Source organism: Cervus elaphus, chromosome 14, assembly GCF_910594005.1.
Source record: "Cervus elaphus chromosome 14, mCerEla1.1, whole genome shotgun sequence".
In the NCBI taxonomy this organism is placed as follows: domain Eukaryota; kingdom Metazoa; phylum Chordata; class Mammalia; order Artiodactyla; family Cervidae; genus Cervus; species Cervus elaphus.
This window is the reverse complement of record NC_057828.1, coordinates 28,636,950-28,658,352: the sequence shown is the minus strand read 5'-3', so window position 1 is coordinate 28,658,352 and position 21,403 is coordinate 28,636,950. Positions and strand designations below refer to the sequence as shown.

The 21,403-nt window shown below is 53.3% G+C and overlaps 1 protein-coding gene across 3 annotated transcripts in view; it reads left to right on the top strand.

Moving 5' to 3' along the window:
- The window catches only part of SUSD4 (sushi domain containing 4), a 130,883-nt gene extending 113,669 nt beyond the window's left edge, over positions 1-17,214 (top strand). For 2 of the 3 annotated variants that reach the window (XM_043924061.1, XM_043924059.1), the window contains 4 exons: positions 9,635-9,832; positions 10,915-11,059; positions 14,357-14,739; positions 15,800-17,214. In XM_043924061.1, coding sequence (XP_043779996.1) covers positions 9,635-9,832; positions 10,915-11,059; positions 14,357-14,739; positions 15,800-15,828 — 755 coding nt within the window. In that variant the 3' untranslated portion in view covers positions 15,829-17,214. The remainder of the gene's footprint in view (positions 1-9,634; positions 9,833-10,914; positions 11,060-14,356; positions 14,740-15,799) is intronic. The other variant, XM_043924060.1, reaches the window with a different exon arrangement.
- Positions 17,215-21,403: the final 4,189 nt, after the last annotated feature.

The following is a 21,403-nucleotide window of genomic DNA, read 5'->3' as shown; positions in this document are numbered from 1 at the left end:
CACTCCTAACTTGGGTGTTTTGTTTTTTTTTTTTGGCCCTGTCAGCTATCTTGTGAGATCCCAGTTCCCTGACCTGGGATTGAACCCAGACCATGGCAACGAAAGCCGTGAGGTCTAACCACTTAGCTACCAGGGACTCCCCGATGCCTGAGTTCTGTACTGACCACAGGCACTTTCTGCTGCTGCCTGATCGACACCTCGATGACTGTCTCACTGGCAGCTCGGGCGTAACCAGTGCAAAGCCAGGCTCTCACTACCTCTCCCTTCCCACAAAACAAACAAGAGCCTGATGTGGTGGACAGCATCACCGTCCTGCCGGGTGCTGATGGCAGAAATCTGGGGTCATCCTGGCCCCAAACTCCATCTCTCAGCAGGTCCTGTCGTAGAAACAGAAGGTTCTCAAATAGAGCCCGTCACTCTCCTTCTCACCGTGTCCCTGCCACTTCCTGGTCCAGGAGGCCACTGTCCTCTGTTGCCCGGCCGTGGCAGCAGCTACCTAACAACCTCCTCACCTCCATCCCTGCTGCCTGGCTTTCGCAGAGCAGCCGGCACTTCCTGGTGAAGACAGGTCTATGCTGGCTCTTCCCAGCGTCCCTGACACTCAGGATAAAATCTCCACTTCCTGCCACGGGGCCCAGGGGGCCGCCCCCACACTTCCCTGGCTGCCTCTTCACCCTGGCTGTGCAGCCCGCTCCCCTGTCCTGTCACCCACGGCCACCGTCCCCTCTTCCCTTCGAGCCTCCAGCTTGCCCCCTCTTTGTGTCACACCCTCCGCCTGGGATGTTCCTCCCCGCACATCCTTGATCACCTGTCCCAGATCAGGGTCCTTGCCTTCAGCTGCTCTGATTTCTGGGGGATCCTCAGTTTCTTCATTGTGGGGTGCACACAGCCACCGTCCTCTGGCCCTTCTCCATCCCTAAAGGGAGCGAGGGGGCCTGGCCTTTTTTAAAGTTTTTGTGCCCCTGGTTCTCTAATCCCCTGCCAGGACCAGCTTACATCTGAGATCTTCTTGTGTGTAAAAGAACATCCCTTTGGTCCTAGGTGCCATCTAGACCCTTGGGGGCAGGTTGCCCACACTGCCTCCTGTGTGTGAGACTTAATGTGGGGTTGACGTCTTTTCCAACAGACAGAGGCAAGGCCTCCTCCAGCCATGTCAATATTCATTTGTTTACTTACTTATCCTCTGTCTCTCCTAGGCCCCAGGAGGACAGAATCAATGCATTATCTAGTTTCAGTGGTGGTTCAAAAAATACGTAAGTAAGTGAATTAAGAAATGAGCAAGGGACTTCCCTGGTGGTCCAGTGGTTAAGAATCTGCCTTGCAGTGTAGGGGACGTGGGTTCAGTCCCTGGTTGGGGAACTCGGGTCTTGCCTGCTACAGAGCAACTAAACCCACGTGTCACAGCTACTGAGCCCGAGCACCCCAACTAGAGAATCTGTGCATTGCAACGAAAGATCCCACGTGCTGCAACTAAGACCCAACACAGCCAAATAAATAAATAAATATTTTTTTTTAATTAAAGAAAGGAGCTAAAGAATATAATCAGGATACTTGAACAAGAACGTGAAGAGGCTTTTCCTTCAGAGGGTCTGAAATACAGCCTGTCCGAGTAAAATCGCTTCCTGTATCTATGCCCAGGTGGGTGCCCCAGTGCTGATAACACAAAACAGAGGTGGTTGAAGAATCTTTTTTTTTTTTTTTTTGCACTTAGACATGCATCAGCCTTTCTTTCCAGCTTCATTTCCCTTCAGGCAATAGGCTTAATTAGCCTTTCCTGAGTTCAGACAGTGGGTGTAGGGACCTGGATGGATGGAAGGACAGGAGAGAAGCTGTTTGGGGTTGATTTGCGTGTGAGCAAATGGAAATGCTCCAGCCACACACTGGTGGGTGCACGGTGTGGGCCCACCATACACAGGTGGCGTTTGCTGCCTGACCGTGGAGCCCTCCAACCCCTCCATCCTCACGTCCTGTGGTCAGCCACACTCACCAGCAGAGGCCAGGAGTCCCCTATAGGAACTGTCAGAGGCTGGAGAGATGGAAGTGGTGACTTGGGTAGGAGAAGGCAGCCCTTCCCTCCTCTCATCCCACCCCCTACCACCAGGCATCCTGCCAGCTAGGGGGAAAAGGCTCTTTCTGGGGCCAGAGCTGAAGGTGAGGGGCAGGAGGAGAGTGATACTAGGGGCCTTGGCAATGTGTGGGAGCGTTTGGGGTTGTTCTAGTGCCCTGGAGGTGCTGCTTGTATCTCCTGGGAAGCCAGAGAGTTAAACTCCTGCTGGTTCACGAGACCGCCCGTCCCTCAAGGAAGCACTGCCACCGCAGCCCCACGGAGAGGCTCTGTGGGGCTCAACCCTGTGTTCTTCCGGGTTTGCTGAGATGCTGTGTGATATTAAGGAAGGAATCTGATTTCTCCTGACCCTGTAAAGGCTGCTCCTGTAAAGGGGAGATGGTGGGTGGGCTGTCTTCTCTCAGGAAGACTGAAGAGTGGGTTTCCAGGGGGGGCAGTCCTTCCGAGTCTGGGTGTGTGAGCTTTGGTCCAGCACAAAGCCGCCGGCACACCCTGGACCCACTGATGCCCGTCCACGGAGGCCACTGCCCACAGCTGTCACTGGGCCAGGCCTGTAAAACTTCAGTAGCTCTTTGAAGAGCCTGTAGGGATTTTTCCAGCTGAGGAATAGAATCTTCCCATGTTTCGTTCGTACCCATGTTTCAGGAGGAAGTCCTGAGCATCTTCTCTCTTATCCCCCCACCCCCAGCCCATGCTTCATTGGCCATGCCTCAGATTGGCAGCTGCTGAATTTTATTTTAACATTGGGTTTAATTCTCTCCCCACCCCCACATTTACCTTTCCTCAACTAGCACCCCACAATCTGCTCTAAATGCTGTCCAAATGTATTAAAGGATGTTCAAGTTAAACAATGCATTTCACCAGATGCCCTCTTGCCCCAGATCTGTACTTCTGGTAGGTGCATCATGGGAGGAGACCAACAGCCTTGTCCCAAATGTGTTAGGAACCTTGGCCTCTTTATTTCAGTGTATTTCTTTTCTTTTTTTAAAAACACCAAAAACATTTTGTATTGGGGTATAACCGATGTAACAGTGTTGTGATAGTTTCAGGTGAATAGTGAAGGGACTCGGCTGTACATGTTTCAGTGTATTTCTTAGAGTCAGGACTGGCAAATCCCTGTTGCCTTTTACTAAGACATCTGTATGTGAAAGTGTTAGTCACTCAGGCATGTTTGACTCTTTGCCACCCCATGGACTATAGCCCACCAGGCTCCTCTGCCATGGGATTCTCCAGGCAAGAATACTGGAGTGGGCTGCCATTTCCTTCTCCAGGGGATCTTCCTGACCCAGGGATCAGACCCACGTCTCTCGTGTTTCCTGCACTGGCCGATGGGTTCTTTACCATCTGAGCCGCCCGGGAAGCCACCGTGCACACGAATCTTTGTGTTGTGCTTTGTTGTCATGAAGCTTTGATTAACTTATTGTCGTGTCTCAGCATTTTCCGCTGTTAAAGAACAGGGACCAGAAATGGCATGAAAATGGCCTCTCTTTGCCCGTGGGAGAGTGAGGGGTAGGAGGCGACCTCTGGCTTATCATGAAGACTCTGCAGTTTTCATTCACTTGATTAACAGGTATTTATTAAAAAATAGTGCAGGATGCTGTAGGAGTCACCGTTTACAAGACACAGTCCCTGCTCTGAGAGAGTTGATGGATCTGTGCATGTAGGAGGAATGGAAAATGTTCAAAGTGCCTGGGAATTCTGAGATCATGCCTGGTGGTCCGGAGGGCGTGGTGAAGAAGCTGGTGTTTGTGCTAGAATTAAACCTGAATAGGTGGAAATAGCCAGAAGTGGGTGAGGAAGGACACTCAGCAGGTGGGAGGGGGGTTCTCCTAGAGAAGGGGAGAGGAGGCTGCTGGAGGGGTGCTGAGGAGGCTGGGAGGGAAGGAGGGCTTATTTGGGAAAAATCATAGGCCTGTGCCTGGCGTTTCCAGCCCCAACTCTGGCCATCCCAGGGCAGACTGAGGTTCCCAGGCCCCTGCACCCCAGCTTCTGCCCCTCAGTCTAGCCCATGAGAGACTAACTGTGGTGGTAACTGTTCTCTGCAGCCATGTGGGTAGGTAGGAATTTTCCTGCTGATCAGGAAGGAGCCATCCCCCTCATCATAATGCCAGGGGCAGAGCGGTGACTCCAGGTAGATAGTAATTATGGTCCATTTCCAGCCGAGTCTCAGCCAATTCACTTGCATTCTGCCTGCAGCCACCCAAGGTTCAAACTTCAAGTTTCACAAAACCCAAAACTGTTGCTAATAATTTCTGAAGTTGTGAGAAACATTTAGAAAAAAAAATAGAATTGCTGGAGAATTTTTGTTCACACCACCCACGAATTTTCGCGGGTTATTATTTTTGCCTAGAACTAGCAACTGCTAGGCCTGAGCCTCCAACTGAGCCTAAGCGAGTGCTAAAGAAGGGCAGTTGCCCTCTGATCAGCCTGAAATTCTAGCCCCTACTGGGTTCTTTCTGTGCTAACTTCCTGTCTGCCTCTCAGGAACAGTAAGAGAGGAGAGGAGCAGCAGAACTCACTTTAGCCCCATGGCATTGTTGTTGTTTAGTTGCTAAACGGTGTCTGACTCTTTGTGACCCCATTGACTGTAGCCTGCCAGGCTCCTCTGTCCATGGGATTCTCCAGGCAAGAATACTGGAGTGGGCTGCCATTTCCTTCTCCAGGCGATCTTCCCGACCCAGGGATTGAACCCGCATCTCCTGCATCTCCTTTACTGGCAGGTGGATTCTTTACCACTGAGCCACCAAGGAAGCCCTGAACCCCATGGTGAGAGCCTGTAATGAGAGGAAGAGTTCCCTGAGCTCAAGATAACCCCAAACTGTTATTTTAAAATAAGCTCCCCAAGTTTATAATTAACTTCCAAGTTAAAAGAAACACTCCCCACCTTCTGTCCCTACCAGGATGCATGGGAGGTTCCTTTCCAGCAAAGTTGATGGCCAGCCAGGTGCAATTGCTAGAAACGCTGCGAAGTAGGAAGATAAATGTTTCTACTTAGGGGGCAAATGCATCTCTATTAGCAACCGGTTATGACATTCTCGGAGTCAAAGCCTCTACCTTGGATGGTTTTTATCTGGCCTCTGAGAAAACCTGCTGGCGAGATGCTTCCTGATTCCCTGCAGGAATGTTTGGAGGCCACCTGCTGCAATCCAGAGATCCTGATAGTACGGGGCCTGGCGGTGCCTGGCACGGGAGGGTGGCCTGGGCACCCAGCGGTTTGGACACCAGTGACACGAGTGCTGTTATTTATTAAGTGCCTCTTGTGGTCTGGACTTTTCTGTTACGTACGTTCCATGCACATTCTAATCCTCACAACAACTCTAGGAGTTAGGAGTTGTTTCCTTCACTACATGGGTGGGGAAGCTAAAGCCCTAAGAAGTTAAGCAAACTGCCTAACCCCCCTGACTTGGCAGTTACAGAGCTGGGATTTGAACATGAATTGGGACCCTCCATGCCCGAATGCCCATGCTGTACCACCTCCCTCCTTTTTTGAAAACAGGATCCAGTCAGCCCAGGCCTTCCTTAGCACATCATGGACCACCTGCCTGAGTGTCCAGGTGATGATTTGAACAGCTCTTTATCCTCCAAGTGAGGGGAAAATGCTGCTGAAAACCACTGACCAAAAAAAAATGCACAACCTGAGAGCTGTGAGTTCAGTTTGATTTGGGGGCCAAATGAGGACTATAGCCCGGGAAATGGACTCTCAGATAGCTCTGAGGAACTGTTCTGAAGAGGAGAGGGGCGGTCAGATTTTGGTGACAAGGGGTGCATGCAGTCAAGCACACGTTTTGGCAGAAGATTGCTGCCAGTCACCAGGAGCAGATGTCTCCATTAATGATTTTAATGCTTTTCGTGATGTGAGAAGATGCAAGACATTGGGCTCATAAAATCTCCTGAAAATATCTAACTATCCGAAGGCCTGTTCTGCCAGCTTGTCCTGGAGCACAGAGTGCCTCACTCCTGATCTCCACCCTGAACTTCTTTCAGGTGTGGAAGGTCAGTGGCTACCGTGGCTGGTTCTTTCATTCTTGTAGAATCAAGTGGAGAGTGACAATTTTTAGTCCACATAACACACTTGCATGTGTCAACATAACACACCTGTATTTACAGGGCCTCTTCTGACCTCTTGTGATGTTTTCAGGGCCTTGAAAATGTTCTGGTGATTTTCTCATCCTAGGGGGACCCTTGAGAATTTATCCGGAAGGCTCCTAGCAGGAGAGCCCTACTGCGCTGTGAAGCCTTAACCATGGAAAGGGCCTCCTCTCCCAGCAGAGGTCCAGCCTCCCCGTGAGCCTCTGCAGCGCTGGAGGGCACTGGTGGGAGGTGCAGAGGAGGGGGACCCCAGGTGGCCACGGGAACCTGGCTGCCCTGGAGACCACTGAAGTGGCAGACATCTCTGTCAGGCAGACATCTCTGTCAGGCTGACCGCACAGGGAACATGGGGCCTCCCCTTAACTCTGGCAGCCAAGGCATCCCCTAGCCCAGGAACGCGGCTCTGAGAGCCTGGTGGCCCCTCTCTGGGCCAGATGCATGTGGACACTCTCCCTTCACTGTGTTCTTCATGGAAGAGTCATTGTGGAAGGAGAGGTCTTTGCTACGAATCCCAGCTGGCATCCCGGGCCAGCTCACAATGCTGGTCTTTCTCTCTCGCTTGTCCTCGTCCTTCCCTTCCCTTTCCTCTCCTGCTGCCTTGATCACCTCCTGGAGAGCACGTGGAACACCCTGGAGGTAGTGGATTTGGCAGAAGCTTTAGCTTGTGGAACCGGAAGTGCATCAGATGATGGGACTCCATGGCCCTGGGAAGCTCTGTGGAGGGCATGCATCTGCCAGGATGGGAATGCCCTGGAAAACCAGAGGATGCCCTGGAAAGCCAGAGCCCTGGTCCCTACTCTGCCAGTGTCCGCCCATGGGACCTGAGGCGTAGTCACCTGCCAGCCACCATTCATGGAGCACGCCCTGGGCCTGTGGGCCTCAAACCCCATCTTGGACCTTCCCCTACCACCTTCTGGTCAGCTGCCTCCCCACTGGCTTTGTCCAGAAGGAGTGTGGGCAGGGGGAGAAGCTGGGGCATTTCCCGCTGACCCTCTCTGCCCCAGCACGGTATGGGGGGTTATCTCTGACAGTGTCTGAGTTTCCTTAGCCTCCAGGTCTCACCAGATACACCTTCACAGCTCTAACTTCCACAGGGGCTCAGCCACTAGGACACTCTCATCCCGCCTGCCCACCGATGGCGGTGACTTCCTGCTTCTGCTCATCTCAGGAACCTCGTTGCCCACGTTGGTTTTCTCATCACCCACAGAGGCAATTGCCTCATTATGGCCCTTCTCTGTAGATTCCTGGGTCCTGGTTGTCCCTGGCTGCCCACTTATGTCATCTCAGCTCTGAAAGGAGGCCTGGCCAACCTTTCCCAACTGTCAGATGCTCCCATTTCACAGATGAGGCCTCTGAAGCTTGGAGGGAAGAAGTGACTTCTTTGGAGTCACTCGGCTGGTGAGGAGTTGAGCCGGAACTCAGCCCAAGCTCCTGCCATTCCTCCAGCTGCTCCTGGAGGACTTGACCTCTCTGAGTTTCTGTCTCCCCAACTCTGAAAAAAGAGCAAGCAGGAACTGCCTTGCAGCATCCTTTGCAGAATGAGAGATAGTGTCTGTTAAGAGCCTCCAGGCCCCAAACCACGGAATATCCCCATCGGGTGGACCCATCTTGCTGACCGTCTCCAGGGGGCCTGGGTTCCTGCTGGAAGAGAGCTCCAGACATGCCTTCCAGCGGCCCGAGTGGGGCGGGCAGCTCCCTGTAGACGTGGCTGCATGGGGTGAGCTGAGAGGCTGGCCTGTGCGTCTCCTCTGGCCGGGGCTTGGGTGTCCCTGGGAAGAGGCTGAGAAGTTAACTCTCCCTTGTTTTGGTCAAAAGCTCATAGTGGCTTCCACAGGTGTGGGTTTGTAGCTGGCCTCGATGGTCTGGGCTGTGATTGTTTCTTGAGGTGTGTTTAAGGGCCATGGCAGCCCCTCTTGTTGAGGAAAGGAAGCTCTTTGTAGGAAGAGGTGAGCAATCAGCAACTCCCCAGAAACCATCTTTCTGGATCCAGAGATAGAACTGTTCTTATCTTGCATCCCAGAGTTTGGGTTTGTCAACCAAAAAAGGTACACAATGTGAGAATTTCACGAAAAGCTTTATTTGGAGCAAAATGAGGACTGCAGCCCGGGAAATAGCTCTGAGAGACTGCTCCAAAGAGGCAGTGGGGGAAGGTCAATATATAAGATTTTGGTGAAGGGAAGAGTTCAATGCAGTCAAGCGCTTACTTTACAAAAGGTTTTCTGCTAGTCACAAGGAGCTGATGTCACCATGAAGGAATCTAGAGCTTTTCTAGACACGAGAGTGTCCCTGGTAGTGTCAGTTGCTGAGTCACGTATGACTCTTTGCGACCCCATGGACTGTAGCCCACCAGGCTCCTCTGTCCATGGTATTTCCCAGACAAGAATACTGGGATGGGTTGCCATTTTCTTTTCCAAGGGATCTTCCTGACCCAGGGATCAAACCCAGGTGTCCTGTGTGGCAGGCAGATTCTTTACCATCTGAGCTGCCAGGGAAGCCCTTTCTAGATATGAAGAGATGCAAAAATCGAGATCGTGAAATCAATTCCTGAAAATATCGAACTATCTAAAGACCTGTCCCATCAGATTCCCTGGAGCACCGAGTGCCTCACTCTACCCTGGCCCCCTCGGGGGCGCTGAAGCTCAGCAGCTGCAGCAGCACAGGGCTGAGTCTCCACAAAGGCGGATGGCACATGCCCATCTTGTTGTTCAGTCACTGGCACATGCTCTCGGCAGGTGCCAATTTGTAGTTGACAGGTTCAACTTTTTCTCCCCCTAAAAATCATAGAATATGAGGGTCAGAAAAAGTTATCAAGGGCAGAATAAGCTTCCGTTTTACAGAGGGGAAAAACAAGGCTTCAGTTGGGTTAAGTGACCTTTGTGAGGTCACGTCGCATGTTGGTGGCAGAACCAAGCCCCGGTCCCAGGCCTCCTGCCCACTGGTCAGGGGGTCTGTGATGGGGAGGCTGTGGTCTTCACCTGCACAGAGCCGCCTATGTGTCATTGCCCAAACTCCAGGAGGACATTTGAGAATCAGGTCAGGGACACCCAGGGATTTGGACGGTCCCAGATTACTCCCGTAGCCGCAGAAACAGGCTCAGTCTCGGTGATGATTTTGCCCATAAACATCTTAGTTTTATTTACTAGGTTGTCTGGCACATAATAGCATGCGTTATTAATAGAGCGGCTTAATGCTATCTATTAGGTAGGCATACTCTTTGCAGTGGAAGATGAACATCTCTTTCACGATGTAACTTACGATGCCATGTGACAGCCGCACGTGCTCAGAATCTTGTCACAGGCTTCCGTCTGACCTCACGTGAAGGGACGGGAGTCGGGCCAATCTTGGGGACAGCTCAGCCTCGCTAGAGTGGTGATTCATGTATAAGCGCATCTCCGAGTGAGGTGTTCTCCGAGCTATATCTGTTTTGAGGGTCCGGACAGGATAAGCATGTGGTTCTGAAACTCTTATTCTCCCCAACTGCCCAAGTCTGTCCGCTACCTCCCATGGTGAGTCACGGCGATTTCATCTGCCACCCGCGACCTTGTGAGCGCTACAACCACGGAACCGTGGTGGAGTTTTACTGCGACCCCGGCTACAGCCTCACCAGTGACTACAAGTACATCACCTGCCAGTACGGGGAGTGGTTTCCATCCTATCAGGTCTACTGCGTCAAGTCAGGTGAGCACGTGGAGAGCGTCCCTGGACCAGGTTCAGGCCACACGCAGCAGCTGGTGGCATGTCCCCGGCCCTCCTCGCCCACACACAGTTTTAGGAACAGGATATAGAAGTTCATCTTTGTGGCTCCATGTGGCCGATGCTTCCCGACCACCCCGCCAGTGCCCAAGTTAACATGCGGACCCTCTGAACCGGGTCCCTAGATCCCAGCACCCATGGAAGGACCTGGCCACTGTGGACTCTGTCTTCTCCCTGCCTTGTCCCCTTCCCCTGACAAGGACACAAGCCCGGGGTGTGACCCAAGCAATGTAGGACTCTGCCTTTCTCTTCTGCTCAAGGACACATATCAGAACCCAGATGATGTCATTATGGGCAAGACCTGCTCTTACTTCCAAACACAAGCCTTTTGCAAGCTTCAGTGCTTCCTGTTGTTGTTCAGTTGCCCAGTTATGTCAGACTCTTTGCAACCCCATGGACTGGCAGCATGCCAGGCCTCTCTGTCCCTCACCATCTCCTGGAGTTTGCCCAAGTTCATGTTCATTGCATCGGTGATGCCGTCCGGCCATCTCGTACTCGGACACCCTCTTCTTCTTCTGCCCTCCATCTTTCCCAGCATCAGGGACTTTTCCAGTGAGTTGTCTGTTCGCATCAGATGACCAAAATACTGGAGCTTCAGCTTCAGCACCAGCCCTTCCGGTGAATATTCAGGGCTTCCTACTTGATAACAAATGGCTAGCAAACCATCCTCACTACTGGCCTCAGAGCCTCAGGGTCGGGACCCCGTGGTGAAGACCTGGGCACCAGTGCACCACTGTCTCCTGCCTGCCCCGGTCCTGCCTGCCCGCCCCGGTGTTTTCCAGGCATAACCACGGCCCCCTGCCCCAAGCCGGGGTGATGGCTGCACACCTTCCCCCTGGATGTGGCACGTGGGGGAAGCATTCGCTCACACAGCACATGTGGAGGCCCATCAATGCTCACGTGAACCCGTGCAGGAGAGGGGGCCCATCCAGCCATCGGCGCGTGGGCACCCCAGCGCCCAGCCCAGCCTGGCAGCCTCACAGCTGCTTTGTTCTCTCTCCCGGCAGAGCAAACATGGCCCAGCACCCACGAGACCCTCCTGACTACGTGGAAGATCGTGGCGTTCACGGCAACCAGCGTGCTGCTGGCGCTGCTGCTCGTCATCCTGGCCAGGATGTTCCAGACCAAGTTCAAGGCCCACTTTCCCCCCAGGTCAGTGCTGAGGCCCCGGGCAGCCCGCAGCCACCCAGGGCTGGGCTCAGTGCCGCCCCCTGGAGCTGCAGAGGGAAAGGATGGTCAGCCTCAAGGGGTACAGAGCCCAGCTTCTGAGGGGAGTAGGGGAGAAAGCCAACATGCTTTCCTGTGAGGTTTTGGGGTCTGTCTGCAAGATGGAGACAGATTCATTCATTTCCCTCTGTCCGCCTCCCCCCACCCCCAACCATGAACCCCTGTCTCCCTCTTTCCCTGGCTAGACATTCTCAAGGCAGGCCTTGTGCAGGGTGCAGAGAAGGGGGGCAGAGTCAGAGATACACGCCCCACACCTCCCCACCCGCCAGGGGCACCCCCATTGCCTACTATGTGCCTGTGGCTCTCGAGTTATGTACCTTAGAGCTTCCAGGCCACAAGGCCGGTGCGGGGGGCAGGGCGGTAAGAAATACACAGAACTAATTAGGAACGAAGTCCAAGGTGCATGAGCCAACAGTTTTCCAAACCGGTGTGCAAAACCTCAGCAAGTCTCAGGAAGGAGAAAGGCTCTGGGGGCCAGGGCAGGGCTGATGCACTTCTGCCTCCAGGTGGGATCTGAGCTTTCGGAGTGGGACCTGTGGGCAGGGGTGGAGTGGGGGGCGGGGGTCTCCATCCTCCTCGGCTGCACCAGTGAGCTGAGTTCAGTGCCTTCATCCTCGTGCTCGTCATCACCGAGAGGAGGCTGTCAAAGTCCCTCAGAGGCAGGTCTGGCCCTCTCAGTGCCCGGGGCGGCTGTGGCCCTTCCCCTCTGGCGCCGGCCACTCATCCCGGACCAAGCATGCCAGCTCCCTGCAAAACCAGGAGCCACCCAGCGCTGCTGTGGGCGGATCGCCGTTCCTGAAAGGAGAAGTCGTTTAGGAAGCCCCGGGATGAGCTTGTGAGCATCAGGAGAAGGGAGGCGGGGTACCAAACATCACAGAATGTTAGCCGGGGCTCCCTGATTCACAAAGGCATCACGTATTCCCGTGGATTCCTGTGCCCACGTGAGAGCTTCTCACACGGGGACCTCAGGCTTCACCCAAGGGCATGTGTTTCTGCCCACAGGGACAGGCTGGCCTCTGTGGGCCTGTGTACCATTCTTTCAGCAAGGAGTGTTCCTGAGTGAAGGAGGAGGTGGCTTCCAGAACTAACCACTCCCCACTTGGCCCTCCAGGAAAACCCACACTCACACTCCCAGCCGGGCGCGGGGGAGGGAAGCAGGCAGGGCTGCTGGAGACAGCATCCCACCTTTTCCCTCAACCTCGCGCCCCCAGGACGGCCTCGTCCCACAGAACAGTGCCCCCCACCTGCTACAGGGGCCCCATGACCTGAAGGCACCCCACTCTTCCAGCCTCGGAGCAGTGCTAGGTGGGGGTGGGGGTAGGAGCCCCTGCATCCTCGCCAGACACAGTGTATGAGCACCACCCTGGGGCCACAGCCAAGCCCCTGCTGGAGTGCCGGAGCCTTCTTTCCTCTCGAACCCGTCACCTGCACTCTCCATCCTCACATTATTTATGAGTCAAGAGACCGTGTTCCATCATGGAGCAATTAGACTATCTAAAGAAGGCCTAGGGGTTACAAGGAGAAAGCTAAGCTACATACTGTGATTTACAGTACATGGAGTATTTGAATGTGGTCTATAGAGCTATTTTTCTACATAGGCTTGGGAACCGAGTTTCCAGGATAAGGAAAGAGTCTAAATATTAAAGACATTTTTTAAAATGGTCCCTTACACTCACTATACTTTTTTTTTTTTTAATTCCTTGAATATTTCCTTCGTAGGTTACTCTCTAGCTGTGTGGAAACTGGTCTCAGCTATGCAGATTGATCATAAGATTCTCAGGGCAGGTCCAGGAAGGGGTTTTTGCTTTTTTTTCTGCTGGTCCCAGAGCCGTGGACTAGGAAGAGATGCTGATGATAGTCCGTGGGGCTGGGACCAGCGAGGGAGAGGCTGACGGCTCATGGGAGCCCTGGGGAGAGCTGTTGTTATAGGGAGAACAGAGAACAGAGGCATCCTTGGGGTCCCCCTGACCTGGGCAACTTGAAGCTGAAAAGACTGAAAAGGTAGGCAGGCCCAAGTGAGGCAGGAGGCCAGCGTGAGACTGGGCAGGCTGGGGAGTAGGGGAGCTCAGAGGATCCAAGATCCACTCATAAGGGCCATGGAAGGGGAGAGAACCCAGACTTGAAGCAGACTCTTCCTTGCCTCCCAGCTCCCATCTTTGGGAGTAGGGTATAAACTTTGTAATCTCCCTCTGTCTCTGGATGGCCTTAAGGATGGTGGAACAAGGGGACCCTGACAGCATCTCCAAGCAAGAGGCTCCAAAACGCCAGTGGCCTCAAGTGTCAGAGAGAGACAGCCTGGTGCTTTCCTCTGCCCCACATGCCAGCATCCAGACCTCTTAGTCCTCAGACTCAGAGCTCCGGCAGAGGCCAGCATGCAGGAGCTCATGGCCTGCCCACCCAGCTGACTTGTCCCTCTTCTGATAGTTTACCTTCTGGCCACATCACTCAGCACCGGTTCCCAGACGAGAAGATAAGGAACCGAGTCCCACTGGCCGCTGACTAGCCACCCCAGTTCCTCTAGGGCCCAGGAGCAGAGAGGGGTCAGCTGAGCTGAGACTTTGACCTCAGACCCGAGGTCTGGAAGGTGCAGGGGACCTTGAGACCAAGGGCAAGGCCAGAGCCGAGTGCATGGCAGGGTAAGGGGACCCCCACTCTGGCAGCAGGTGAAGCTTAGGTTCAGGTGGCCACAAGCCCACAAACCTGGAAAGAGTTCCTTTATTTTTTTTTTCCTGTTGTTGTTGCTTCTCTGTCTTGACTGAAAATGAGTGAGTTTTAGACTGCAACAGAAAACAAACAGGAAGCATCCTTAGTGCAGCGGTAACTGACAGGGGCACCTAAGGTCCATGCTTTCCCAAGCTCTTAATGATGCTATTCCATTTCCAGCAGGGGACACTGCAGGGGCACCTTGGGATGCTTGGTTGGAATGGCCCACATAGTCCCTCGTCCATGAGTTTATAGCACGAGGAGATGATGGAGCCCAGATGGGGGCAGGGAAGGGAAAGAGGGAGGCGGAGAGCAGGGGCCAATGAGGAGAAGAAAAGCCTGTCCTGTCTGGAGCATGGCCCTGGTGAACACACCATCTGCCAGAGGGGACCCGGCAGGGCGGCTGCGTGTCCTGCACCTCTGGCTCCACTGCCCTGAGGACCCCAGCTGCAATGGGTGGGCGCTGTGGCCTCATTCCCGGGGTGACCTGTCACCTTGGCACCGCTTTGCTCTCCACAGGGGACCTCCCAGGAGTTCCAGCAGCGACCCTGACTTCGTGGTGGTGGATGGCGTGCCTGTCATGCTCCCGTCCTATGACGAGGCTGTGAGCGGCGGCTTCAGTGCCTTAGGCCCCGGGTACCTGGCCTCTGTGGGCCAGGGCTGCCCCTTACCCGTGGACGACCAGAGCCCCCCAGCATACCCCGGCTCAGGGGACACAGACACGGGCCCGGGGGAATCAGAAACCTGTGACAGCGTCTCAGGCTCTTCGGAGCTGCTCCAGAGTCTATATTCACCTCCCATGTGCCAAGGGAGCACCCGCCCCGCTTCCGACAACCCTGACACAGCTCCCAGCACAGCAGGGGAGGTGGCATCCACCAGCCCGGGCATCGACATTGCAGATGGTAAGCACTGACCCGAGGTCCAAGCCACCCTGGTGCAGCCCACCACCACCACCCCCCCACCACCCTGCTCCCAGCTCAGAGTCAAATCGGAGTTTCTGTCTCTCTCAGCTGAAATTGCATGCTGTACGTAGAGGCCATAGGCAAGGCCAGTTACTGGAAGGAAGGATCATCACCTCACAAGTGATGAGCCCATTAACCGAAATTTCAGGAGGCACAAAAGAGCACCAAGCCATCCAGAGTAGAAAGGCTAGGTGGGCGGAACTTGATTTTCATAGCATCCACATAACCCAGGATGCTTTTCTTCTCTTTCCCTTAACTAGGCAGGACTTCTGAAAGTGGTGCTCAGGATCAAGGTAACACATGCATGCTAAAAGGGAAGACCTACATCCGGGCCCGAAGGCCCACCCAGGAGAAGTTCTGGGTACATACAGGCTATGTTTATCAGGTATGAAGTAGAAGGAAGGTACTACTACTTCCTTGCTACTGCAAGGAAAAGCAGGTTGCAGATCATGGTAAAATAATAATAATGCATCAGATTAAATAGGGCTCATTTCCCAGGGGAGGAAGTGCCAGTACCACTTTACAAATGAAAGCACTCATTCCAGCTTATATTGGCAGTAAGTCACAGTAACTATGTGGACGCAGGGGTCTCCTGGTTCCCCATAGAGAACTCTGTACTTGAACTTGTAACCTTTACCATTAGGACACACGGTTGAAGCCTAACAGTTTAATTTTTATGAACTAGATATGAGATTTTCCAGCTAATGATGTACAGAAGTGTTGGTGTGTTTGCTTGTTAACTGATACGTGGAACTTGGCATTATCTTCTTACTGATTTGTGTGTGTGTTAGTTGCTCAGTCGTGACCGACTCTCTGCAGCCCCATGGATCGAACCTGGGCCTCCTGCATTGCAGTCAGATTCTTTATCATCTGAGCTACCAAGGAAGTAGGAACTCTATTTTACTGAAGCTCACAATTCCAGATCTTCACAGTATTTTTCAGTGTATTAGTATGATAATCGTCTCTTTCTTTGCAGTTTAATAACCATCTCTTTTTACAGAGATCCCTCTAATGGAAGAAGATCCATAACTGGAAAAAGTCCTGATGATTCTGCTACCCCCTTGGGGATGGGAACCGTGTACCTTGGAGTGAGGCCTCTGGAGGACAGAGCTTGGGGGCGATGGAGCAAGTTTTCTAATCTATCAACAACATGGGGACAGCGACTCATATTGTGCATCTCGGACTCGAGAGCGAGGCTGATAAACGGCAGCAGCAGTGCTTTAAAATAAGACTTGAGGATTTGCTAAGACCAGTGAGGAACAGCAGGATGAGGGGGAACCCTGAGCAGTCCTGGATGAAGGTATTAAGGGCATCTTGTGCTGCAGAACATGGGACAGACAGCTCCACGCATATATCCACCAAATTCCACCTCCCACTGACTTATGAGTACTACCCGCTTCCTCTGAAAGCATGTCACATTACGTAAATCGCTTCTAAAATCCGCTTCAAACTGTCTCTGGACTCCAGCTTCGGATGGCCCAGCCTCTGTAGGAAGTCTATGTTGAGCCGCTGGAAGAGCAGCAGCGCGCCCCCTGCAGGCTCCCAAAGGAAGGTTCTCAAGTGTCCCTCGGACAGTCTTCCTCGCACTGGACAACCCTACTCAAGGCAAGATTAAAGCGGGACGTGGCAGTTCCACTGAGAATGGAAAGGAAAGACTCAGGCAGACTCTGCTTTCTGGAGATTTCTCCGATAGGCAGAGTTCCTGTCCTCCGTGCTGTCCTGTGGTGAAATGTCGTCAGTATTTGTATTCATGGTCTAGCACATGGATCCACGGCATTGGCTAAACCGTGTGACTTTACACATGGTCAGAGTGTGTTCAAATACGTCTCATGGTGGAGAAGTAACCAAGGTAATGTTTTGTTTCAGCATTTTTAAAAGCTTCCACTTGACAGTTTATCTCACTTGTGAGCCCCTCTCCTTTTAACTATTAAGAGTTGTTGTCCCCGCTCCCAAACTCAGTCAGATTTAATTTTCCAAAACAGAAATTCTATCTGGAAACACATTCCTCCTCCTCCTCCAGATAAAGTATGAGGTTGAATTATTGTACGCCTTTTATTTTGTCCTGCAAAGTCCACAGGCTCCAAAGATGGACGGCTCTGCCCTCCTGCTTCGGGGGTCCCCTGCTGCCTTACCCATCAGTCCATCCAGCACGCCCACCGTACCCTCCCGGGGCCCACTGGGTGTTGTTCCTAAAAAAATGATTGATAAACACATTTCCAAAGTCCCGAAATGTCTCTTCAAATACATGTTAATCTGTGGAGCTGATTCTTTTTCTCCTCTGGGTTTCAGACAAATACAAACAAAACTCTTTTTTTTTGTTCATAAAATTGCTATGCTGATAGAGCGGTGAGAGCTGGAAGCTTGATCAAATCCTGTTTTTTCTTGACACAGACTGATTAAAAATTAAAAAGAAAATGACAGTTTGGAGCGTGACTTTAATAGCGGAGTGGATTTGGGTGGGCAGGGAGGGGCAGTGACAGTGATCCCTGAAGGGGGTTGGAGACAGCACATGACCAGAACCAGCGGCTGAAAGAGGGAGGGAGCAGCAACGGGCGTGCCTGACCCAGCCGTGAGCTGGGCACCTGGGTGAAGATGTTTGGTAATCATAACATTGTTTAGTGCTGGAGCTGGTCTTCACGAGGTTCATGCTTGAACTCCACCTGGCCGGCTCAAACACTGCTGGCATGGGCGGCTGAGCGGGCGGGGAGTTGGGAGTTCACTGTGGACAGCCTCCCCGACCACCACCAGCCCCACCATCTGCAGCCTTCCCGGGATCCCTGTGAGCTAGGTCTCAGGTCTTCGCACCACACTTGTCCTCTCCCCCGCACCATTCACTCCAAATGGAGGGTGTGTCTTGAGATTACCAGGTGAGTGCTTCATTTCCCATCAAAGAAGCCAGGGGTTGGGGGGAGGGCGGGGAGCTGTCTCTGAGGCTTGGCCTCACCTCCTTCCAGAAAATGTTCTTCCTCTCAGAGTAGAGAGCACACAGCTAGTAAGCCGAGCACAGGGCTGCCTCTCCAGTCCCCCACCTCCGGCATCTGGGAGGCAGGTATCTCAGGCGCCACATACGTCCAGGAGTTAGTGCCCACATGGTTCTAAGCACAGAGGCTGGTAGGAGCAAAATGCCTGCTCAGCAACAGCGTCAGCCTCCAACCAAATTACCTGGATCCACCTCCCCCACCACCCCGTCCCTTTGTGTCTGCCGTATCAGGGTCTCACTCACAAATACCCTTTACTGTGATTGTTTTTTCATTATAATGAACTTAACGTGGCAAGGAAGAATCCTCATGATACCCTAAGCATGCCATGATTCTGGCTCTTCATATCAAAGTCCCAGATGCCCTCTGGGTATGAATGGACTCTTATCTTTCTTCCTCTTCTCCCTGGGAATTAGGAGCTGCAAGAACAAACTGGGTTGTGTTGAGAGCTGGCGCCCAGAGAGGCGGTATGGGAGAAAACCATCCCCCCTGAAAGTGCTTTCAACTTTGGGAGAGGGAGTACCCCAGCTCAGAAGCACATGACCTAGACCCCAGGGTGTTCCTGGGGTCAGCCCGCGGTATTTACACAAGTACTGGAAGGAACTGCAGGCCAGCAGTTTTCCAGCTGACCGGCTCCCGTCATAGGCACACCCAGCAGAAGTCACAGGACGCCTTGACACTTCACTTCCATGCAGCTTTTTTTCATTGCAAGGTTGTGATTGGCTGGCATGGGCTCTTTAGAGCCTTTTCCGCCTAATTACACCCATCCCAGCAGCTGGCACAGGGTCAGGTGTTGGCCCTGGAGCACAAAGCAGAACTGGATGGTTGGTGGGGAGTGACATGCTGAGATCCATCCAGTCTGCAGAGGGGTGAGGAGCGGGGTGCGGGGGGCCTCTCCCACTCCTCTGCTCCCTCCTTCCACACCTGACCATGCTAGGCAGCCCTCCTCCTGGGATACTCGGGTCCCAAGGCATGCCCTGAAGAGCAGGTGCAGTGCCCTGGGAGAACAAGGACTTTTCACCTGTCTCAAAACCTGCCTCTGCCACTAACAGGCTGTGGACTTGCAGGAGATCTTGCCCCCCACCCCGACCTCAGTTTCTTCCTGCAGAGGTGGTGTCCCTCTACCCTCCCCGCTGGGCTGCCGTGAGGATGACAGCTCAGGTAGGGTCACAGCACGCAGTAGACATCTGACACGGCCGCTGCCCTCCACTTGTCACCCAGAGTGAGGGAGCGTGTCACATGGGTGATGTACTCTGTGCATCCCTGGGCACCGCTGACCCACCGTGGTCCGGTCACCCTCCAAATTGTTTGCAGACACTGCTGGTTTGGGCTGCCCCCAGTGGGTGGACTGAGCATGTGCCACCCTGTTCCCCTAGACCCTCCTACTGGGAGCCCCTCTATACCTAAGCTTGCCGTGCCAGGGGAAGCTGTCAGTTCTTCATGCTTTGGGCATCTGCCTTCCCTCCCAGCATAGCCCTCTCTGAATGTTAAAGTTCTGCTCAGGGAGGGCAGGACAACCTCAGAAATTCCCCCCAAGGACTCTGAAGGACTCAGATCACCTCCACAGGCAGCCCTGTAGATTGACACTAACCTGCTTCCCTAATTTTATTGTCTATTTTGGATTTGAAGCATAAAAATTAATGCCCATGCATCTTCAAAGTGCTAGAGAAGAAAGTCCTTGGAAAGATGCCTGCTCTATCTCGCAGGCAGAACAGGGCCCCGGGGAGCAGCATTTACCTGTCAGAGAAGGCAGATGCTGAACACTGTCGCACTGAAACCATAAAACTTAACACAGAGCGTGCAGCCTCACTGGGTCCTGTTTAACTACTGGAAATCAGTCCCTGGGAACCTACAGTGCACAGCGTTAAGTGGCCAGAGGAGGTCCCGGCTACTCGCATGGAAGCCGAACCTGCCCTGTTTAACACCTCGTCCATGTGTTCAGGGTCTCTGAGAATCCGGGCTCCTGGTCCTCCAAGACCTGGGATAAAGAAACCTGAACTCCAGCAGATGCTTAAAGAGCCTGGGACAAAGGGGAATGGGCTAGAGCCTGCGGGAAGGAGATTGATATTGTCTTCTTGGAGCTCAAAAGAGTATTTATAGACCCTGTTCAGTCAATAAATATTTATTAAGAGCCTGCTACGGGCCAGGCAGTTTCTGTGCACTCTGGTCCGGTGGAAATGAGGGCTGGGAAACTGGCAGCTACAAACCAGGAGCTCCGAACGCCTGACGCAGAACTGGGCTCTCAGAGGCTGGGAGCAGGCTGGGAGGAGTGCTCCGGGAAGCTGGAAGAGGAGCACAGGCCTGTGGTGAGATACAGGAGGGCTGGGGGTGGGAAAATAGGAGAGGAGGTCTGTGCTCAGGGGGCCTGGAGGCGCGGGGGTGGTGAGGGGCTGGAGAGGTAACTTAGGACCAGACGCCAGAGCCTGGTGCCATGTGAAGGAGGCAGATGATGGCTCCCTTCAGGGAGTGGGAAGCCAGCGCAGGTGTGAAGCAGGAAGTGCTGAGTGAGAAGGGGTAGGGCAGGTCTGAGAGTTCTCTGCAGGCCTGCTCAATTTTGTGGGGCGTGCCCAGGAATCCAGGACATCGGAACCCAGATGAAGGCGCCACCCACCAGGTGGTGAGGCTGGTGGGGGGGTGAGGAAGGGTAACACCTTGCTGCAGGTGTGGACAGGTAACACCCTTCAGCTCCTCAGCAGCACCCTAAGAGGGTGCCGATGGTCTCAAAGAGCCCTTCCAGCTGTGACAGGGTGAAATTCTCTTTCCTGACTTTTTAAAAAATTCAGAGTCAAATGTCACCCAGCCCCGTCCCGGGATCACCCTTAGCAGCGCCCGCTCCCGCCCCTCCCCCACCTACAGTGTCCCACCCCCTCCCAGCTCCTCCCTCCATGGAGCACCTGGAGCCCAGGAGCCTTCCCCCAACCCAGCATCCCCTTAGGTGGGGGTCCACCCTCTAGAAACTCTGCAGCCACCTCAGTCAAGGTGGGAAACAAGAGACACGACCATGACAGTTCTGACCTTCTGTGGTGGTTGCCTGGACGCCTTGGCCAGAAGCAGATGCTAACAGTGTACCTTCATGGAGTCCACTTCGCTATGATGGCTTGAGGCAACTAAAAGCCCAAATAAGTCTATTAGATTGGTTTTGCCCACGAATTCTTTATACCTGTGTAGCATTGTCCATTCTAGAGGCATGCTCACCCGTTGTGTACTTTGGGGGTGGGGGATTGGAAGGAAGCAGAGATGAGCCAGGTTTGCATTGGCTGTGCATGTTTTTACATTTATCACCAGCAGTCGTTCTCAGATGCCCATGACTTCACAAGGATGTACCACCAATATTTCCTGGTTATGCTGCTGGTGTGGACAGAGATCTGTGTTTTCTTTAATAGAGTTTATTTGTTTTGAGCTGTTTACAGAAAAGTTTAACGGAAAGTATAGAGTTCCTATATCCCACCTCTTTCAGCGAAGTTTCTGCTGCTAGTCACATCTGCGTTACTGTGATATGCCGGCCACAATGTTTTTGGCTGCGTCACTCAGCATATGGGATATTAGTTCTCCAACCAGAGACAGAACCATGCCCTCTACAGTGGAAACAGGGAGCATTAACCACTGGACCACCAGGGAAGTCCCCA